Genomic DNA, 23,506 nt, shown 5'->3' with positions numbered 1-23,506 from the left:
TTCATTGATACCAGGTTTTGTAGCCCAGCTTCTCTGCATGATGCCAAAAGCCATCTCCCTCCTCATGCCATATGTGGAAGGATCTCTTTGCAACCATAAAACCCTGAATCTTACAGAAAAGAAAGGTCCAATCCTGTAGAAACTGCTCTGAGCAAAGAAATGCTGATACATAAACTCCCTCGAAGGACAGTACACTAGTTAGGACCTGTAAAAGGTTCAAATTTCCAGTCCTACAAAGACTCCAAAGATCTTGAAAGATACTCATCTGGCATGCAGCCCACTCTGCTGCATGGCTGGTGCAATCCCCCCTGTTCCCTGTGCTCTGTTTTCTGGCCCGAATCAGGTGGATACCTGAGAAGGAGGAGGACTCCCTCATTTAGACTCGCTGCATCTCCGCAGGGCTCATGGCTTATGCTCTTTTTCCCTTAGTGACCAATCAAAAATTTAAAAGGTGACAAAGACATAGATGTAAAGAGAACTGCAGTGCCTAGAAAGTCAGAGCACAGATAGGATCAGAAGACAGACTGTAATTACAGGCCCTGCTACTTATTACATAGACCAGTTGTGCTACATGAGCCTTTGGTGGAAACTTCCTGTGTAATTAATAAATGAGAAACAGAATACTTTTGCAATCACTTTTCTAGCTTTCACTGTGGGGGTCCAATCCTGCCATCCTGGATTAGCTCTAATCATAGTCAATCTTTCTCTGCATAAACTGAAGGCATCTGTTCTGTAAGACTGGAAAAAAAAAAAAAAGAAAAAACAAAAAGAAAAAACAAAGAAAAAACTCTAATTGCAAACCTACACCACACAATCAAGAAGGAAAGGAAATCGATCCTGAAAACTCCCATCCAGATCGTAATCTGACAATGTTTTCAAGACATCTGGCAAAATGGAAGAAGAAAGAAGAATGCTATGAAATATTTAAAATCTCACTTTTGTCAGGAATACGTGAGACAGGAAAGGTGAGTTTGAAAGGGCTGCATTATTTCTAAGCCAAAACCTGAAAGCACCACCTTTTGCATAGGAGCATGAGATGCCCTTGGCTCAAGCCAGAGCGGTCCTGAGAACAAGTATGAGGTGCTGATTCAACAGGGACTGGCATGACAGAGTCAAGGCTGTGTGTGAGCAGGACCAAAGAAGCTGTCCTGCACACCACGGTATGTACCATGGGACGTCAAGGGTAAGGCAAACGAGAGAGTTAATGATACAGCAAAACAGCTGCATGGTTGCAGCCCATAACTGATCCTCCTCATCTAAAGCTTCAATCGGATTTTTGACAGCATGGGAAATAGGGCAGCCCCAAGGGAGGATTTCTCTTAAAAGCACTTCTCTTACTGCTGAGACTCTTAAAGAGGGACATCCAAGGAAGGGGAAACTGCCCCGTGAGATCCGAGATGCACCGAATGGCACTTTGCTTTGTTTCTGCACCCACCATCTTGCCCTCTCCATTCTCAAATCCCAACTGGGGTGGAGCACCTTTCCAGAAAGATCTCAGCCAGGGCTGACCACTGGGCTAATCCCAACCTGCAACATGCAAAGTAGGTGTGGAAAGAGGCCACACATGCCCAGCTGTCATAAGGAGGGGAGCCATCAAGCAGACACTCAGGACTTAAGATGCTCAGCTGCTCCTTTGCCTTGGTCACATCCACCTGCCTGCTGTACAGTCCCAGTAGAAACCATAAAAGACTTCAGGACAAGCACTGGGCAAAACAGTCCTGATATGCTAAAACAAAAGACACTTTGGAACAAAACTGGCACAGCCACAATCCCCACAACGCTTGCATAAGATAGAAAGAAAGAACCCCTAGAACGTATTTATCAAAAGCCATTTTATGCACATTTTTCCTTCTGAATATTTAAAACATGGTGAATATTAAACTTCAGAGATTCTTAATACGTTCCAAAGCCCCACGGACCTTTGAAATGCTAGCTCATCAATATGCAACATCTAATCTTGTGGAAAAAAAAAAAAGGGGGGGGGGGGGAAGAAAAGCTATTCATCCTCTGCACATAGAGGTTACAGCGAGAATCCCAAGGAAAAAAACCCACAACTTCCAGCATCTTATGCAATAGGTTAAATTTACTCTGGTTGGGAAAGTTTCACTTTCTGCAAGAGGGAAAATGCCTGTACGTGCATTGCTGCTGGAAGCTTGCACGAAGCTTCTGAAGTGTGAGGCTGAAACTGTGTAGCTGGATTACAGTAAGTAGTTTACTAAAAAAACCCAGGCTTGTGGCTTTGCATCCTGTTCCAGTCCAATGTAGTCTCAGGATCCCCCCTCCAAAGGCCAGCAGACAGTTCGCCACTTAAAACTCCATTCCAGTCCAAAATGCTGTGGTTGAAATGGATTTGCTTGTTTATAAAGTTTAGTGTTTCGTATCACTTGCATCTGACCTTCAGCAGAAAGAAAAGCTCAGTTAAACTGTGCAAATATGTACCAAATGGGAGCAAGGGAAGGCAGCCAAAAACGCTGCATGAGCTTTTGCAAGGCTGCAGCCTTTTAGGAGCACCAGTGAGATGAACTGGATGAGAGGCCAAATTGATTTAGGCTCCAGGCAGGAGCTTAAAACACCATGACATCCAAATTCACAAAGAAAATGTTCTGTTACTGCAACCCCAAATTTCCTGCACATGAAAACAGTTTTCTTTCATCTTTAGGAGATGCTCGTTCTGTAATCCAACATTTAAAAATGAACAAACAAACAGGAGTCAGCTGACAAAGGGTTCTTGCTGGTGAATGGAAGTAGGTCACTCTGAGTATTTTGCCGTTACAGTCTGGCTTAATATTAGTGTTGTACGCAAAAAAGTAACAAAACTGCACTGGAGACAGGGAAAGACTCTAATTTTGTCCTTTCTATGAAAATTAGTATTAACATTCTGCATTAATGTGCAATGCCTCCCCAGTATCCCATATCTGGTTAATTAAAAAAAAAACCCACAAAGCAAACCACACACTAAATTAAACAACAACAAAAAACCCTTACTGGTCAGCCTGCATTTAGAGACATCTAAGTATGAGTAATCGGGCAGAGAGGAATTTTCCTGAAGGAACATAAAAGAAAATGAAAGCTCTACATACAAGACCAAATAAAATCTGTCTCTCATGAATGCAAATTCTGGCTACTCTTTTACACAAATGTATTACAGGAATAAAACTGGAGGAAAAAATAAAAGAGGAAAAACTAATCAATTCATTTTTGGAGAAAAAAAATTTAAAACCAAACAAACTATCCTTCAAACAAATTTCTTCACGATAAATCCCTGCAATCATGTGGTTCTAAATTACATGGCTAAATATGACCAAAAAAGTAAGGCACAATTTCATAATCATTTTAAAAGCAATAATTATAATAATTTTCTTTGATATCCATGTGGCAGGCCACCGATACTATGGATGAACAAAACTACTTGATTAAAGATCCAGAAAAGTTTTTCCAACTGCTAGCTAAGACTCACAATACCTCTGTGAAGTAAGTAACATACCATCTTCACTGCAAAGATGAGTGCACGTTGAGCAAATGGAGAAAGTGGGTAAGAGAGCTACTTGCGGACAAAGGGAGGCAGAGGAGAAAAAGTAGAGTCACCCCATGTGTCACGTTCCCAGCAAGGGAACCCCTGGAAATGTAAAGGTAATGCCACCACCTGGGGCTTCTGTTTCCTTCCTCATTTTCTAAAAGATCTAAGTATGATGAGAAATATGGACAAACAGCAAAATTTAAAAAATTAAAAAAAAAAAATCAGAACTGAGTGCTCTTGATACCAGTGATCAACCCCACTGCTTCCACATGTAACATGAAGCCAAAGAGACCGGGAACACATAGCCAGGAATAAAGCCCAGTGGGGTTTAAGTAGCAATGCTCAATATTGCAGCCTATACTTCTACTTAGTTGTAGCCCCACAACCACCTTACGTGGGTGTGTCAGGGCACATGCCAGAGCCATCTGCAAGTGTTTGAGCTTAGTTTTTTTCAGATCACAGCAGAGGATTTCCAGGCTGAAACAAAAGCTGTTCCCCTATGTCCACCAGGAAACCTACCAAGGTTACGTTTTTTTCCTTAGATTTTTAGATACTCGGTGAATGTTACGATTTCACAAGTTTAAAGTCTGCTCTCTCTCATGCTCCAAATGCCAGCTGGGCAACTGACTCTTGCAAATTTAAACTTGAAATGCTGAGGAAGCCAGGCAGTATTTCTAGAAATGTTTAAGGAGAAATGCCATTCCCAAGCACAGAAGGGTATGTGGAGATGAAGTTCAATCACTATATCTTGATCTTCATGGCAGTTGCCACAATGTGCTTATATTCTTCAGTAATTTCAGGGGGAAAAAACCCCAAAGAAGAAAATTGCAATTGCCACAGAAAAAGACCCTGGCACTCCACATAGCCAGCTCCTCCATGGCTTTAAGACGGGAAAGAAAAATGAACCCAACAGACGTAACACTGTTATTTTAAGAAGAGTCACATTATTTGGATTGTTCTAACAAAGGAAACTGACTTCAAAGTTAGCAAAACTAGTTAAAAATAGGGGAAAAAAATCTTGTGAAAAGTTTCAAAGCTTTTTTTATGTCACCAGGTCCAATATTGAACCATTTTTCAAGAAGACATGTGCTTGTTTTTAAACAGAATTTTTATCCAAAGAAGTTTTCAAAATCATCACAGAAACTTTAATTTACCAGCAGAAGAAACCCAAGAACTACAAAAACCTGAGAAAGACGACATGGGTTTTTGAGAAATGAAAATGTTTGTTAACAATTCTGAAATTTATTTAGATAAAATCAATATGGTTTTAATTATTATAGCAAGGAAAAAAAGCTGTTGTGGATAACATTGCAAAAAGAGAGAATTTCTCATTTAAAAAAAGGTCCTTCTGACATCACATAATTTAGTGTAAAAATTGTGACCAGCTGTAACTGGAAATAGTGTTCTCACAGCTCTCTCTTAGTTTGTGCTTTACTAACCTCTAGACAGTCCTAAGTAGTTCCTGCTATCCTTTGGCAACAAACCCTCAATCACCATCACTAGTGTCATGCGAATTTCACTACAGTGATTCTTCGGCACGTCTCGCTCCAATAGTCCTGACTTACAGTATTGACGTCTATATGAGATATAGTCAACCCAACTTGGTGAACAAACAGCAAATCAACATGACGAACCAACTGCAGGAACCAGATATCAACAGAAAACAGTAACAAACTCAAATTCTTTCTGAGACATTCAGCTGAAGCACCATTTCTCTATGATGCTGAAGGAGGGCAAAGACACAGGATTTCCCTCAAGGACCTTCTCTTGGGTCCTATTATCCCTTGTCTGCTGGACTTTCTCAAAATCAGAAGGAACCAGCATTTATCAAACCTAAGCTAGGCTTGGCTGACCATAGCCAGGCAGCACCTGTAACAGGTCCAAAGAGATTTCAGTATGACTTGTTGCATGTTCTCTTCAACAAACACCATTTCTCTGAAAGACACTTTTTTCTCATTCTTCTCAGGCACATTTTGCTGATAAGCAGAAAGTCAGCTTAAGGCCTGTGTCTCATGAAAGTCTCGCTCCTGCTGTCAGGATGAAGGCTATTATGTAGAGTTCACTATAATAAACACTTTGGTACTCCCACACCTCTATGATTAAGTTATTACCCAAGTGTTTCACAGCTGTGATAAAAATCTAAGAATTAAAATATTAAAACAACAAAAACAAAATTAAAGGTGCATTATCTGATAGGCTAAGGCAACGGTGTTGCTTTCTGTTTTTAAAAGCAACGTTCAGGCAATGATTAAAATAAGTGACAATAAAACCATCACATTCACAAAATACTAGTGTTAGCCTTGGGGATATGCTTAAGGATTGGGCTGTAACCAAGGCAACCCAATCTTCTGGTGAAAGTTTAAGTAGACAGTTTTAAAGCCATGGTTCAAAGATACAGTAAATCTGGCTGTAGGGCTACTTGTGACATATGGAAAGTGCCACAGCCACCGGACACAGAGCACTGATCTTGTAATAACTCATCCTCCTATTGCCCAATTTTACGTTGGATAAAGCTCTGGGTGCCCTCCTGCAGTTGGTGTAAGGGCGACACAGGAGCCATTTCATGTGTTCTGGGTAATTCGACAGAAATTTGACTGTGCCCACATCCTACCCAGATCAAATCTGTATGACTGGGTGACACAGAATCAGTCTGGTATTAATGACTGTAGACCCATGGCTTATGTCACACCATGCAATGGCTTTAAGACTGTGCTCAAACAAACCCCATGGGCTTAAATATTTTGCTAAATTAGAACCTGATCCTGGATCCTCCTGGGCCCTGTCTGGCCACACAAATCATGGGATCAGGCCCTACTTGCCAACAAATGCTAGACAAAGGCAAAGCAACATAAGCAAAAACTGCAGACTTGAACAGAATTGTCTGTGTGATCTTCCAATTCTTTCTGAAAGGAACAGTTTGGACAGTACTACAGCCACAGATGACATGAATTTTTATCATCGCTAAGAAGTGCACCTTAAGAAAAGCAAGGTCTCTTTGGCAAAAAGACTCCTTCTTTGGAACAGATAAAACACGATATATTATAAATATGTGATAAATATTGTGATGAAGCAATATCCCAGCAGTTCTTAACTGCAGTGCAGTTGAGATAAGTCCACCAGTATTTCCTAATTAAATCCTGAATCATCAGAGGGGAGATTTCCATACACACACAGATGATGAGAGCCTCTGTGATGTACATACATTTATGCAATATCTTCCAAATATATTTATAGCAATTTTAGAAGCCCAAACCACAAGCATTACAGAAAATAAAGAAGAGCATTTTGGACACTCACTCCTCCCAACAGGCACATGGCTTTGGTGTTTCAGGGGTGAAAACAAAAGCATGATAGCAGCTTCGCCCAGATGTGTCAGGTTTAGAAATTAGCCTCAGTACCTCAAATATCAACACTACTCAATCTTTGTCAAACATCTTCCATCCATGGAGAATTTAAATGGTTGAAAAGTTTGGCTCTCACCTCCCTGCATGCCAGCCCAACTCACCACAGCACCCTAATAACACAGAGGATTCAGATCTACATGGCCTGGCTGGCCGTTAGCTTTGAAATGGGCTGGAATCCCAAACCTACATACCAGCAAACTTTTCTGGAAAGAGAAGACAGAACTCCAAAAATCAGTAGTTTGGGTCAATCTGTGATTAGTTTAATTCCCATTACATCCCTGGGAAGTTGGAAAGAAGCCCTCTTGTGCAGAGGGCAGAAGATGAGAAGTCATATGACTTCCTCAAGTCCACCCTGTGGCAGGGCCATAAAAAGCCCAAAGGCTCTGGACTTTGGTCCTCCTTAGTCTATGCCAGGTTCTGCAGGAAGGCACAATAGCTCATTTCCATCAATTACCCCAGTGTTATTCAGGAGAGTCTCATCAGCCACTTGATTTAATACTAACAAGAATAAGGAAGATCAGAGCTACGTTTGCTGCCTGATGAATGGCTTATTCTGCACCAGAGTGCACCACATCCTCCCCTGTGCTTGCAGAGATGTAAAATCCTCCACAGGGATACAATGGTGTTAGCAATCCCAGCTCTGACCTCCCGTGTTTTTGTAGGGTTAGTTCAAAATGGATTTGCTCAATAGTTGCAAGGTTTTTTTGACCGGTCGGTGGTGGTGCAGACTGCGTGTAAAGAAGCGAGCTCAGAAGTACCTTACGTGCCACAGTTCAGGGAGCAGGAGCCCAGATGGAACCTGGCAGGAATCAAAGTGCAAAAAAATCTGTTTACGTCTGAGGCAGTAAAATTCTTGAAGGCCAGGGCAGAAATCTAGTATAAAAAGGCAAACTGCTTCAGCACAGCCACTATGGTGGAGAACAATTTCTTTTGCTTAATGATGCCACCCCCTTCTACAAAGAAGGATTTATTCTGAGCTGTGAATTTTGGGACTCCTCCCTGACACTGGTCGAGTTTGCCAACATATAAACCACATAAGGACCAGAGGTTTCAGACTGGTATTTCTGTATTTGAATCTACTGTATACAGCTAAAGCTATTAAATTTCACAGCGCTCTTCCATAAAGGTTAGCGCTAAACTGAAAGGAAACGCACCATTTGCAGGAGCTGCAGTGAGTATCTCAATTTTTCCTCTTTGTTTCCTATCAGTCTAGCTCATCTAACTTTTCTTTTCAGCATTAGTGGGTATAATTACATCAGGCTTCTGTTATAGAGAATAAAGATGAAAGCACCACATTCTTATTGTTTTTCAGTGGATGCATGAAAAAAATTCTTATAACTTACTCTTGAAAAGTGCCAGTTTGTCACTTATATGGTCAATCAGCCTGCAACCATTTCAGTTCTGCTTCTTAATTTGTTAAGTGCAAAGAAAGGTATTTGATTACATCTGCAAATAAGATATTAATGTCAATTCAGTGATATGAAAATTACTCCCTCACTATGCAATTTGCACCTTAGTTATTATGGGTTTCATGAACACGAATATTATAGCTGCTCAGAGTGCTGTGGAATTTTTTTTTTTTTAATTAACCAAACTAAAAAAAAAAAAACAAACCACCAACATGAGAAAAAGAAGATTATCTGTGCCCAGCTTTTATTTACATTGGCATATGTATTAATTCTGGACCGAAGATGAAAATGCTGCTGCTGCTGGCCCAGCACTCTTCTGCAATGACATTTCACCAGAAAGAAGTTATAAGCAGCTGGGATGAAAATGAAAGAGGAAAACCAAATGCTTACTTTTTGGAATGGCATAGAGAAGGGTTTAATACCTTCTTCAGCTTTCTTAGGATAAAAATTGAACAACAGCATGTATTTAGGAGCATCCTTTTTGCTGTTGTTGAAATAAGAGCCTTATTTTTTTTTAATGAGAACTCCAGATCATGCATGTTAACATCAGAGAAATGTATATCCCAAGGCCTGATTCAATCCCTGTTACAGCTGAAGGAAAATTCTCCCGTTGCAATAAACAGGAGATGGAACAAGGCTCTATTGCTTAAATATCTACTCAGAAACCAACACCGCCAGTGGTCCCACTAGATTGGGGTGTGTGAAAGAGTGGCATAAGATTTTTTTGAGCATCGCTTTACACTGCAGTTCTATGTAGTAAATTTCTTTTTTTAACCACTGGGATTTTAAAGATGTGTTTCCAGCCCCACATCCCTAAAAGACCTTCTCAATGGACATGATTGGCTTATACCTCTGGTAAATCAAAAGCACATTGTGTGTGTGTGTGTGTGTGTGTGTAGTGTATAGTGTGTGCAAGCTCACATCTTTCTGTGATTGCTCATACATTGTGAATTGGAAGCATCACTACTGAATAAATTTATGCAATAGCAAAATATAATTTCATAAGAAAAAGAAAAAACCCTATTGAACTGGAAGGGAATGGAGACAAGTAAGGGCCTCAGACAAAAGATAGAGATAACAAATCTGTGTCCCAAGGATACAAGGTCACACCTACACTCTTAGGTGCAGTATAGTTGGAAGTTGCATTGTTTGTGTTGTGATGCGAGGAGCACTGGGTCTGCTCTCACACCTTCTAGGGCAGTGGAGCTACTTCTGCTGGCGATCCAGATCCTATTAAGGTCAAAAGGAAGCTCCTCATGACTTCAATGAGAGCTGATCAGGTTCTCGAAATAACTTGGGAGAAAGAACTAGCTCAGCCATCTTTCACCTTCTACCTTCATGTACTTCTTAAGAGCAGGAATCAAACACAGAAATATAGTTAGGACCATGTTCAGACCTCCTTCTACAAGCAGATAACTTAGGTGCTGTGACCACTTATCTCCATCAGCTGCAGAGACAGCAGGTGGTCTGACTCACTGCCCTCCTGAAAAGTCAGGTCTAAATCAGGTGCCTGTCATGGGCAGTCTGAACATGGCCTCTCGAACTGCCCTCTTGTTCCAAGGCCTTCCAGTTTTACTTTTTTTTTTTTTTTTTTTTTAAACAGAGATTCAGACCCTAGGCTGGAAAGAAATCATGCAAAGCTTGTGCAATATCCCCCAACGGGCATCCTGGGGAGGGTCACAGTTGATACTCAGAGATCAGTGCTGGCCTTGGCAGTCAGAGCCTGGATCCGAGCAGAGTTGCAGGTCTTGCAAAGGATGTGCCCATCCAGAGGGTAACAGCCCTGATTGTCCCCTTCAGACAGGAGGCCACCACAGTCCTACAAAATAAGCAAACAGAAGAGCAAAGTAAATAAGAAAGAAGAACGATTAACCGAAGAATCTATTAGTCAAAAAAACTCTCTCCTCACTCTCCACCTTGTAATAGGATCCAGCCTGAGTCAGCGTAAAGCATGAAGCTGAGGTATGTGATGTCTTTCATGATTAAGCCATTTCCTGATAAGAGACAATGCTGCAGAGAAGATGGGTTCCCAAGCTCTCTGCTGAATTTAATCCAATTGAAAATAAAAGGAGATTATTCCCTTCACATTTCTGAGGCAGGAAAGGTCTTTAGCACTGGAGAAAACATCAAACTTAAGCACATATTTATTAATACAAAAAAGGATAAAAAAGAAGCATAACTGGGAAGGAAGTTTGGTACCAATATCTGACTACAGGTAATCTCCTTTGGAAGAGTTAATGCCACAAAACTATAGCATCCATTTCAGGGGTGACAGCTAAGCAAACTCCCTGCCTGTCTCCCCTTACCAGATCTGCCACGTGTGTTTGTATTGCAATTGGCCCAAAAAGGTTGTGCCTGAAAGGAGGATGTCACCGAGACAGGCACATGGAAACCCCACCAAAAGGCCCAAAAACCTGCTCCAGAGACCTCAGCCTCTTAAGTATGTAAGGCTAAGTATAGCTGCTAGGAAAGTTGGGAATTGTGCCTCAACTGTGTGATCAGGCAATCACTTGTCCAAAGACTGCTGATGGAGCTGTGGGGAGTGGATTACGGCTTGTTTAGAGGCCATGCCTCTTCATCATAAATCTGTGTTTGTAGATACACCTGGCATGCAAGTGGTGGAAAGAGGACTATCATTGTAGTTCCTTTTGAGATAGTTGAGGCACATGGAGATCAAGGCCAAGTGAGCATCTGTGTCCTGTGCTCTCCATTACATCTACTTCTGACATTCATGTGTGTGAAGCCTAGGTATCTCAGCAGCCAGTACGGGGACATGATGAATTAGTATGATGAATTAGGCTCTACAAAACATAATGTAGGAATTCCCCAGCGTCTTTAAAAAGCTGGGCTTAAGTAATGGGCTGATATGTAACCTGGAAGCCAGCATCAGATTGAGAAGTGAACCAGATGCCTCAAGTCTCAGTCTAGACCTTTAAGCCTTAGTCCATCCTTCTTTCTGGTTAAAGTTATTAAAACTTGTAACTGTAATAAGAAATACATTTGGTCTTATTTTCTTACCCTGCCATCTGGCAGATGTATTATCTAACAACTAACACTTGCATTGACAAATTCTTGAAGGTTCTCTAACACAGCTGTTCTCACATGTTAATTGCTTTACGGTGATTTTTCTTCTCTGTCTGCAGATTCTTACCATCAAAATTATATGAAGTGCATAATGAAACTGAAGAAAGTAGCACAAAAAGCATTGCACAAAACAAGAATGATCATGTTTATGTGTCCATTAAAATTCTTCAACTCAGAGCCATATGTTGAGTTTCCTGTACAATCTTGCTCAAATTCTAACATGCATTAGATTTCATTTTAAGAACATAAACATGAGCAACGTTTGTGTCCAAGCTATGATTTATGATGTTCTCAAGTATTAAGCCCTAATTACCTGAGTCACATTCTCTTGCTCTCCTAATGAACCTGTTATAAACAAGGGACCTGATTTTCTTCTCATTTGCACTGATATAAATGAGAAAATATTCTTTGCATGCTGAAGCCAATGAAGTAATTTGATTGCAGACCCAGTGTTACAACAGGGTATGCCTGTCGTGTGTATAACATGAGGTGGTGATTAAATTAAGCCAACCATTGCTTTCTGTCCTTCACGTGATTAGAATACTAACCTCACACCGGTAGCACTGGACATGGAAGTCACGATCCAAGGCGACAATGCGTACAGTCTCCTCTTGTCCTGGGGCTGGCATGATGGGCTCCTTACACACTGAACACCTTGGTGCAAATTTCCTGAAGAAAGAAGAGACAGTCCCAGTCATCCTCAAACTCAGAGTGAAACTTTTGTTAAGTGCACCAGCAAGCCAGAAATGTGTGCATTTGTACAAACACACACACGTGTACATATACATATGTCATGGTTTGCAGCTTTGCACAGCTGCCTCCTTGGAAAGAAGGCAGGAAGGAGCACTTCAGTCTTAAAATGCAATTTCAGGCTTGCAGGATATTAAAGAGCTTAGGAGCTCCTCTATTAGGAGAGGACTTCAAGAATATCTGACAGGCAGCAAAGCATATTCTGCTTGCCCTAGTTAACTACAAAAATGCCTGTTGAATGACCCACGATCGTGAACCTATGTACTGCTGCAACCCTCACGCTCAACCCCCAGCCTAACTAAGAAAGTCCATGCAAGTCCTAAGGTTAGAAAGATGACCAGGATCTGCTTCAAGCGCATCTCTTGGAAAAAAAAAAAAAATCAAAATATTAAAATTTGGAGATTTGAACAAATAGGTAAAAAGTCATAATAGAGATGGTAAAAAGATTTGCCTCACACTACACTAACTTGTTGAGTTTTATCCCATCCATTTTAAACTTCCGAGCCATCTTTCCCACTTATGCATACAGGAGCGCACTCCTGGCTGCGCTCGTTCTCAAACAAGAAGCATCAGGGCAATTCTGATTAGCTGCGTTTTCTAGCTAAAACCAACTCTCACTTATCGATTAGCGGATTGCCTAGGCTGAAAAGGGAACAGGCCTGGGTGCAGAGACACCAAATGCGCTCTATTCCACAGTCAGCCTGAGTCAGAGTTGTACAGTGACAATCACTCACTGTGTGAAGGGACTGGCTTGAATCAGCTGGCTTGGTCAGCTCAGGGATCAAGAGGAGCACAGACCTTTCTTTTTCCCCTTATACTGCCGACCGTATGCTCTTCTGGCTAATTCACATACATTCTGTATTAGCTCTGGTTTTGCTCCCCCCAGTTGCCCATGAGAAGTGGCCATCTCTGCTCCCAGGCAGGTGGGGATGCTTGAGAACATTTAGCCTGTGGCGAATCATTATTTGCTGTTTTGGTTCAAAACCTATGGGTACCAATTCCCTGGCTGCAAATTCTGCTCACAAAAAAAGAAACCTGTACCCACAGAATCTGCTGCCATGTAATGAGAGCCGGGGTCACATGCTATGGAGTGACAGAGGGCAATGCTTATGGCAAACATCAGAACATGAGGAGATCAAGGGCCCGTCTCTTCTGAAATGCCTAGGAAAGATTGACTCTGCCACTCAGCCTGTCACATGAACCACCTCATAATTAACTAGCTTAGGAAAAAAAAAAAAAAAAAATCTATCTGCACTAGGAATAAAGAAAAAATATTAATTTCACTGGCAGCAGATGAAAGATGTCTATGTAGCTGTGATCTAACAAAAAAATGAATTAAACCGTGACTATAGCAAGCGCTCTGAAAAATAACTTAAATGGATCATGATATGACCGGAGCTGTAATCGCCGTTAATTATATGCTGCTTCATGCAGGCGCTTCCTTGTGCCATTTAGCTCAAACGTAATGCTTAAAAATACTTCAACATTTCTCTGTCCAGGCCACTATGAGTAATTCATTATGAGCCAAATACTAAGTCCCAGGACCCAGAGATGACTCCTGAAGATTTCAGGGGATGTGGATGTGCTACTGCAGGGCCCAAGCTCAGGAGGTAGCTGTGCGACAGTGTGAGCATCAGGTATGGTTTGTTGTCAAGAGGATGTACAAGATGCAGAGCACGACCTCCAGACCAGAACAATGTGTCACCCCTGATCAGTTGCAGGGGGGTTGGACTAGATGACCTTTCAAGGTCCCTTCCAACCCAAACTATTCTATAATTCTATAAATTAAAACCGAGCTGGCTGAAGTGCTGCTAAATGCGTGGTTGGCCAAAGACATTCTGAGTGTCACACTGGGCCTCGTGCTATTCCCATCATCTTCCCCTCAATCTTTCACTCAACAATTTTGTGCCCTTTCCTTGAACTGACAGCCTCCCACTACATACTTTCAGAGCCCTGAAGTCCAGATCCAGTCACTGCCAAAAGACTTCAACATGGGACATCAGCTCTTGCTGCCAACCTTTCTCCTGAAGGCATGTGAGCCCTTGGCCTGCGGGGCTTGGGGAAGAAGCAGTCTCCAAATCATATGTGAGTGTGAGGGAAACTCTTCAGGAGCCTGAGTGGTGTGTAAGACTTCTGTTGGGCCTGTGCTCAGGACCAAATTTTACCTTACACACAGCTGCTGGCACAGAAAAGCAAGGCAACACAGCGGCTGCCAATTAACCCAGCCTATCTGAGCTACAGGGAACATCCTCACATTGGATTTTAACGTGCCAGTTGATCGTGGCTGCTTCCCTTTCTGTCAAGTCAGCCTGCTTCTTTGAGCTTTCAGGCCCACACACTGATGTCTTGAGGCTCTAATTAAGTCTACCCCCTTAGAAATTAAGAGATAAATGGTTGAGATGTAAACTCACATTTGTCAGTATTGATTTCCTCTTTTAATTGAGGGGTGTAATGTGTCTGTCTTTTCCATATAGGGGAAACATTTGTGCTCTGATTATATCTACCTGTCTTCTCCAGATGAGCGGTGATGATGGGGGTGGTAGCATGGCAGTGACAGAAACTACTTGCAACTACACCTTTCAACTTACTTTAAATAGCAGTTTCACTATAAATTATTACCAGGGCTGTATTTTTAGCAGCTTTAAAAAGCTAATTAGCAACTAGAAACAAGAGGAGCTGTGAGCATCCTGTGGCCGCCTAGATCCCCCTAGCCGGTAAGCAAACACCTGCAGAGTGCAACAGTACAGGACCTCTCTTAATTGCTCGGTGGAAGAAGGGGGGAGATGCCAATGTGGAAGTGAAGGTACAGGCAGTGAGGAGAAATGTGCACATGCTGATGCAGGGGAAGGCAGGGGGGAATGCAGAGGTTTAAAACAGAGGAACACAAAGGTTATCCGTAAATTCAGATCTAAGCAAAACCAAGATTAAGCAGCACCAGCCCCTAATCAATTAATCTTGCATGCTATGGTGTGCTTGCTTGGAGTAAAGCTTTGCCTACTATTTAAGAGCCCTGGGAGGAAGTGGCAGAGGGTTCAGATCTTTTTGGACACTCAGAATTAAAAAGGAGGACTTTTAGAGACAAAAGAGAAAGCCAATAAGCAAAGCCACTGAGAGCAGCTTGGGGCCATACTTATGGAAATCCTCGATGCAGTGGATGTTCCCACCAGCATCCACGGTGAAGGGGATCCCATCCAGGCTGCGATGGCACATCACACAGGTGAAACAGTGGGGATGGTAGGCCTTCCCGGTGGCTCGGAGGATCCTTTCCATGATGGGCTTTGCACAGACGCTGCATTGTTCCAGCGTGTTCTGCAAACAAAACATACACAGCAGATGTGAGCACCATCTCAGCAGGACATTTACAAAGCTCAGTTGGGTTGGAGGCTGCTGCTGGTCCACTTAGACGCTTTAGGGGCTTTCTTTTACTTACTTCTAGATAAGCACAGTACAGTCAACAAAGAGTATGACAACAGCACAGGGCCTGGGTCAAGTCTTTAGTACAGTGTGAGAACATAAACCAGAGGCTTCTCTCAGCAGCTCTGATAAATGATCAGAGATGGCCCATCAGGTGGGTGTATCTGAGATGTTGCAGCTTCTGTAGGCAAGAGCACAGGAGGGAGTTATGCAGCCTGCGCTCCTGGGTTTTTGCCTCTGGACTGCCCAGTCTGAACGACCTTTTGCAACTGAGTTGATTAGTGACAACCTCCACAATGTGCAGTGCAAAGCTGAAGCTCAAACTCCTGGGGCTACACAGAGACCCCCCCCAACTGCTCTGCTAATACAGTTCCCATAAAGGATCTTTATCTGCCTTGTAAGAAAATCTTGATCTTCCTCTCCCATCAGAGAGACTACTGTTGAGTCTGGGGAGAGAACAAAGCAGTGTCTGCAATGAAAGCATCGCAAGGACAAGGAGCTCAGGGTGACTTAAACTGTTTATTTATCTCTGGACCATGATGTTAGAGATAATGACTGTGAAATGCCAGCTCTAAGGCCATGATCCTTGCCACGCAGGTTTTACATACAGGCCTGCTCCTGAAGCACTGGAGCAAAAAAACCCCCACCTTTCAAGTGGGGCCCATTGAATGATTCATCTCATTTCAACCCTCACTCACCTTTACATAGTCAGTTATAGAAACACCAACACAATTTTCCTTCAGATAGTTGTCTGTGAGGCACAACAGCCCTTCTGACACCAGCTGTGCAACTTACCCTTTCAAACCAAGCACCTTAAAGACACATGCCATGAATGGAGGATGCAACCCACGTAGACAGATGGAAACAATAAATCTGTGGCAATGATTTGGGTCATTTCACTGGACTTTGGGAAAGTGAACTTCACTCACTACTCTTGCTTGATGCATCTGGAGTTATCAAATAATGTTATCAACCAATGTTTGCATCTTGGATGAGGTAGACAGTCTATGATTACAATATTGGTTATGATTAAGATAGACAGAAATAAGGAGGGGGGAAAAAGGAAAAAAATCTAATAGGACAGAAATATAAAAATCCGCTGGAAGGCAGATCATGTTGACAAACACAGGAAGGCTAAAGTTCTGCTTCCTCATGCAACAAAATTCCCAGTGAAAGCAGTGCTTTGACTGACCGCATTGTTACTGCTTCTTTGAGCCAATATTCTCAGGGGCAAGATCCAGCCCTTACATGTGCAGCCAAAATGTATTGTCAGGAGATGAATCACCCAGGAGCTCAGAGAGGTTACTTCTATGCTCACATATTTGCTATTGCATGTTATCTCTGGGCTGCAAGTCATGGATAAGATACAAACCTAGAAATACACAGGTTCATATCAGAAGATCAAAAGGATTGTTTTTGGAAAGGTCGATATGAGAAGTCCTAAATTTCACGCCGTATGAGAACTGCCTAACACATCTGTAGAGAGAGCACAGCCAGACTAGTGCTGGTTTCAGACTGGATTTTGCTTTATGCCTTGTAATAATCGACAGGAAAGAATTATTGCTGGCCTTTCTGTCTGGTTGCTGTCACCATCATCATCGTTATAACAGTAGCTGGTATGCCAGAAAAAGCAAGGCCAATGATTTTCTTCTTTGAGAAATAACCTGGCAAATTTACCATTTTGCTTTGCATAAGCAGATCATATCATCTCAGTCCGCATCTATGCTGTGCTCTGTATTGCCAAGGAAGGAATGCAGCGTACCTGCAGATACCAATGGAAGATTGTGCCACTCGTAAGGCATGTGCTATGACACCTTCTGAATGTGTGCAGGTACGGAGCGTTTGCCTCACCAAGTCACTGCTTGCTTCGTTTCTAACAGTTGCCAACAACGGAGGCCAAGGTAAGAGAACAGGGCAAGCAAAACACAGCAGTTCCTTCGGATATGCTGCCAGCCTCCACAGATTTCTGGCTTAGGGACTTCCTGAGCCAGAGCTCAGCTTCTCCATACTTCACCTCAAGCGAATGTTTCTCCCATGAACTTTCCTGATCGCTTTTTGAATTCTGATAAACATTGAGGACCCACAACATGGCCGGGAGTTTCACAGCTTACCTATATGTTGGGGGCTGACCTGCTAAGCAGTTCCCCTGGTCTGCTACCAGAGCCTATGTAACAGTGCTCCAGACAGCAACACTGAGCACAGCCTACCTGATACGGTGAACAGAGCAGAAACCTGCAGCTGCAATCCATCTTGCAAAGGGATTTAACACCAAACAGCGTGGCCTGGAAATGCTCTCACTACGGATCTGACACAACTCCTACTCACTTGTTTCAGACACACAGAGTTTAAGACTGCAAGGGATCATTACAATCATCTTGTCTGACATCTCACATTAACGCTGACTTTGGTGGGAGTTTTGCAGTGACCAGGACAGCAGGTAATCACGCTTCTGGATTATGCCTTCAGAGAACACACGTCTTCCACTCCCAAATTGCAGCTGTCACACTGACATTCTCACAGCTAAGCAAGACAAGCGTTTTAAATTAACCAACTCCTGATTAAACCTTCTATACAACCTGAAAATCAGATCTGAGAAATTTATTCTTTTCATCCTTCCAAGTCTGTACCAGTGAGGAAAAACAAAGTCATTAGTTTCAGACTCCAGCTCACTCCCTGTCTGGGAGGATATTTGCTTAAGCCTCTTTCCTTGCTAGAACCCTGGCTCAGACCCTTCTCTTCAAGGTGTTACCAGAAGATGCCAAAGGGAAAGCTTCCTTGACTCACACCCATTTGACATCAGGTTGCTGTAAGGCAGGATTTGGCCTGTGGAGCTAACAGGGTTTTCTTTGATTCTCTGATCAGGTTATCCCACATGCCTAAGTGCTACCCCAGTAGCTAATAACCTGTACAAAGGTATTTCTGCACATTATGGGAACACCATCCTTGTAGGATTATAAGTTTGGCTTCTTGATTTTGCTCTCTTTCACAGTTTAGCTAACTCTCCTAGCACCTCCTAGAGCTTTCAGACCTTCAGAAAGCCAAACAAGATGAAGGAAAAAAACCCTAACAGCCCTGATTTATTTCTTTTCTCCGAAGCTGCCATTGCCAGCCCTCTCTGTAATCAACAGGTAGAGATGAGTGCATCTCATGAGCTACACAGATAGCCAAAGCAAGGCACAGAGAAGAAAGATGAGAACCAAGTAGGAAACATCAGACCTCAGGGGTTGTGGTAAAATTCCCATTGTAAGAATATGGGCCACAAATCCAGCATGGGCCGAGGGGAAAGTTTACCATCCTTTTCCCATATTTTTTGGCTAAGAGGGAGTCAGTGTCTCCTCCTTTTTTAAAGAGACTCATGTCTCCAAATCCAACTTGAAAAGGATGGGGAAGGAACCACCCACTTCTAAATGGAAGGTTGGCCCACCGTTAAAGGTTGAGTCTGGGTCCACATCTCACCTGGAGATTAATGCACCCTAATATACCAGTAAGAAAAATAACCCAAAGCAAAGATACACAAAAACACAAGCAAAGAACTGAAATGACCAGGACATAAAGCATCAGCTTGCAAGTAAAAACTAAGAGACCTAATGGGTACAGCACAATCAGCAGCAAAGTGGGAACAAGTATCTGACAGTTGTTCGAAGGCCTCCCTATAGCAATACTTGGCCCTTCAGAAACCACAGAAAGCCAAAGGGAGTTGCTCTGCAGATGCTAGGTTTAAACATGGGACACAAAGTGAAAATCCAAACTGCTGGAAAAGACTTCAAGGGTGCAAGAGCCATTGAAGACTGGAAGTAGGAAGTGTTTGAATCCCCTCCTGAAAACTTTACATCCCAGATTGAAAGCTGGCAAACAGCTTTGGGGAGCAGAGCTGCAGTGACAGCCTGTGGGCTGCAGCTCATCCTGCTTCCCTAATGCTGTAGATTATAACCCCTCATAACCAAATTTTGGGTGACAGCAGTAACTCACAACATAGCGCAGCGCAAGGACCCTCCCACAATGAACGAGCAATGAATGCAGAAGAACAGCCACACGGAGATTAGTCATTGCTTCTTATGTATTGGCAATTCACCCAGAGCTCTAATGAACATAAATAATCTCTCCTGCACTCTGAACAGCAGACTGAGGAGAGCTCACGCACGGGGACATGAGCGTGGTATAGCTTATTTTACTGGGAGAGGGGAGGGAAGTTGCTAGAATAAATAACATTGGCAACTCATGCACAGGGACATGAACTCACTTTCTGTGAGCAGTGCAGAAGAAACATTTTTTGGAATGATTGCGCAGAGGAGATGGTAATAGCTGCGGGAATCAAAAATGACTGTTGTGCTAAAAACAGGCACGTGGTCAACTACTGTAGTTGAACTGTAACTTAGTAAAGTGTGGTAAGTGAATTGCTTTAAATCTTGTGACTCCGTCCTTCATTTCCTCAGACTGTGAGGAGAGCAGAGCAGGAGACATTTTCCCCATTGTGGGATCATTTTTGAGGCTTGAAAATGTTTCCATACTTAAGTGAAGAGAGAACACTCTAATCTCAAGAAGTCTGGTGAATTTATAAACTCCAAATTAGATCAGGTCAATTGAAACACTGCACTTCAAACAATTTCAAATGGTTTCATTTAGGTTTTGGGTCTGCAAATATATAGTTGGATTACAAATGAAATATAAAGCAGACATTGGTGGAGGGGTTAAGTGTCAAGATGTAATTTCAACACTTTCAAAACCTTTTTTTTTTGGCGTTATTTCTAGAAAAGGCAAATCCAAGACCCAATTTCCTCCTCAAAATCCCCAGCCATCCCCAATTGCTATCTGCACAGGTGGGTAGATCTTGGCAAACACATTTAATTCACTAATGGCCAGCATGAAATTCCTTCCTCTGTATTTGAGGAGAGAATTTGGACATGTGTGAGTTAATCTTTCTCCCTTAGCTTGACCAGCTGGACACATTATTAGCAGTGGCTGACTCTCTCCTTCCCTTCCTGCTGCTCTCAGATGGGTAGGTCCAGCAAGGGGGAGCCCTGGGGAAGCATCTTGGCCAATTATCTGACATTCAGGCCACACTGCCATAGCTGTGTCAGTGTGTTGGGGCAAGAGACATGACCCCTGACAGCCCAAAACATCCTGGCAAAACTCCCTAATTCAGACAGTGGAAAGCAGTGAGGGAGCTCCTTAGCTCGTACAGCTTGTTTTGCTGGGAGAGGGGAGGGAAGGTACTTGAATACTGGCAACCCTGCAACATTACCAGCATGATGTGGGTCTGAGCTGGGCATACAGGTACCAGCTGCATAGTGTAGACTCAGGCCCTGGAGGTTGCTGTATTCAGTGGCTTTCAAATAGTTCTTCCATTCGGCTCAGTTTTTAGTGGCTTTCCCAGCACAGTAGCAATACCACTGCTGGCACGCTTCCCCTCTGCTGGAATCTGCTTTTCTTGTCAGGAAAACCAAATTCGGCTTTGTATTTTTGGTCTCAGAGCAGCTGGAGGTGAATCTGTCAGAGTCCTCCCAGCGTAGAGGGTGAAGGAGTCCCTTCCCCTTGCCCTGTAACTATCAGAGAAAGACTAGATATATTCTGTGGCTTGTGTTAGTAGCAAAGATGACAACGACATGCAATTGAGTCCACAAATGTGCAATAACATAAAGGCCATGATGAAAATGGAACACGGCTTGAGAAATGCTTCACAAATGATACACAGATGTCAAAATATGCTCTACAGTGAGAGGAGGAAGAAGTTCCATTTGCTCCTTCTTTAGATAGCTGTCGTATCAAGTGAAGGCTAAGGGATGGCTTTGCTTTTTGGTCTGAGCATATCAAAGGCTGGAGAGGAAACGTAGAGAAGGCTGCTGGATCTGGCAGGCTCACCAGCTGGACATACTACCTGGAGAAAGGTATATGTTTTTAAGGGTGGACATTTTAACGTTTGGAACAGCACAGGCAGGAACAGGTTGACTTCTCTGCTGCTTAGTGCCGGTTTAGATGAGACCTACTACCACTGAGTTGAGAGTGATAAAGGAACGTCAGGGTTAAACAATCTGCTCTGCATTAGGCTCAATGTCCAACCACAATCACACTGACTCATTCCAGCTAAAAATCCACAAGAAGTCTGATGTTGGAAATTACTTAACTACTTTCTGGCACTCAAAGCTACTCATCTTCTGTACATTCCTTGCTCTGGCAACACAGAGATCTTTGTCACTTTAAAACAGCAGTGCTTATGAATGTAACAAACGAGGGATTCGTTCTCTAAACTGGTGGGCTGGAAGATAAAATGCCTGGATTTTACATCTGGCTTTTCAACCAAGTAACTATCAGAGGCAAAGCACTCCCATGCTCCGTGCCTCAGTTTGCCTGTAAACAAAAGGCTGTAAAAGTTGCATATTCCAGTGAGAAACTGGATGGTGTTAGGTTTGATAAATACCTGTGAAGTAGTTTGTGCACCCAAATGGTTACTTGATGGAAACAAAGTATTTTTAACAGCAAAAACTCCATTTTTTAATCTATAACAATTGCACACACCTCAAAAGTCAACAAGGTCTGACCTTGGGAGGCGCAGTACTGGGGAACAGCACCTGAGCTGTTACTCGGAGTACTCCAATGTGGCTACAGCAATTTGCAAGAGTAAAGTATTTTAATACTGGGGAAATGCTTCTAGCTTACAGTTGACTTTAAAAAAGCATGGAGAGTAAAACAAGTCTATACTTATGAAAATTTATCAACAACAATAATCACAGTTGCAGGCAATACTACAGTAAGCCAAGCAACTGAAAGCATCCTTGGCAACTACTATGTAAAAGGACATTGTTATATATCTTGGTAATCAGCTCCCATTCCTTCAGCAATTCTCACTCTAGTGAAGCTGCAATTCCAAACCTTCTCACACCTTGTCTACTGCCACCAGAAAAGAGGAGCTGCACATTCCCCACAAAATCAAAACAGTGCATTGTGCATGTTGGTGGGCACAGCTCACGCTTGCTGTTAGGGCTGCTGACCACACCACACACCGGGTACAAACCCCAGTATAACCACGTGAAGTCGGTCACACTACACCAGGACTGCATCTGGTCCAGAAAACAGCCACCACTAAGCTGGGGCAGGCTTTTGGAGCACTGGAGAGATGAGCGTCTGTAAAGCACAGCAGCACCAGCGGAGCACAGGAGACGAGCCTGCCTTGGCAGGGAGGGATGATCTGATAAGACACTTTCCATCTCTGATTTCTTCAATCCAAGGAGATCCTGAGCTCACGACCAGACCTTTGGCCCTCGTTCCAAACCGTTGCATAATACGACGCCTGGCGCAAGATGCTGATTTTCAAAGATTTCTAATTTGAAGGAAATCCCTCAAAATCCCTCCTAGAATGACAGAGGTAAACAGTTTGTTCAAGGATTCTGCAGCTCAGGCGAACCGACACAGAGCTACTGCTGAAATCCCTGGCCCCCGTCGCACAACGGCAGCCATGCCTCAAAAGATTAGTATTGCTTCATACCACTGGGTTCACTACCTAGAGATATGTCACCCACCGGCTTTGCCGATTGCAGAAAGATGGCTTTGAGGATTTGTTAGGACTTTTTTTTAACACTGAACTGAAGCTTGGTCGTTTAAAAAACTAGGATATTCAATTAGCTTTTCTCCTTTGCACCCCATGTCAGGTGAGAGCACCTACAAACCATAATCATAATACAGGGCTCTGCGGTACAAAGTGCTCTGGGGGATAAAGCAAAGCTGTTCCCTATGCCCAAGCGCTTCCAGTCTTTGCACTATAGATGTCGTACTGCTTGCCTTCCATGTTCTCACCATCAAATCCATCTCTTCCCTCGACACATGATGTGCCTGACCTTCTATGCCACCCTGGGAGTTTTGCCTAAATAAGGACTGAAGGATCTGTCCTGTTGTGATTACTTTCTGCACAGGCAGCAGAATTACATGCAGCTGGA

At 42.9% G+C, this 23,506-nt stretch overlaps 1 protein-coding gene across 2 annotated transcripts in view; it reads right to left on the bottom strand.

Moving 5' to 3' along the window:
- Nucleotides 1–4,787: 4,787 nt before the first annotated feature.
- Nucleotides 4,788–23,506, bottom strand: part of LPP (LIM domain containing preferred translocation partner in lipoma) — a 274,492-nt gene continuing 255,773 nt past the window's right edge. For both annotated transcript variants that reach the window (XM_068405788.1, XM_068405790.1), the window contains 3 exons: nucleotides 15,295–15,473; nucleotides 11,963–12,083; nucleotides 4,788–10,149 (listed from right to left, as the gene is read on the bottom strand). In XM_068405788.1, the coding sequence (XP_068261889.1) occupies nucleotides 10,021–10,149; nucleotides 11,963–12,083; nucleotides 15,295–15,473 (429 nt within the window). In that variant the 3' untranslated portion in view covers nucleotides 4,788–10,020. The remainder of the gene's footprint in view (nucleotides 10,150–11,962; nucleotides 12,084–15,294; nucleotides 15,474–23,506) is intronic.

This window comes from Nyctibius grandis, chromosome 8 (genome assembly GCF_013368605.1).
Source record: "Nyctibius grandis isolate bNycGra1 chromosome 8, bNycGra1.pri, whole genome shotgun sequence".
Lineage (NCBI taxonomy): Eukaryota > Metazoa > Chordata > Aves > Nyctibiiformes > Nyctibiidae > Nyctibius > Nyctibius grandis.
This window is presented reverse-complemented; position numbering and strand designations above follow the sequence as displayed.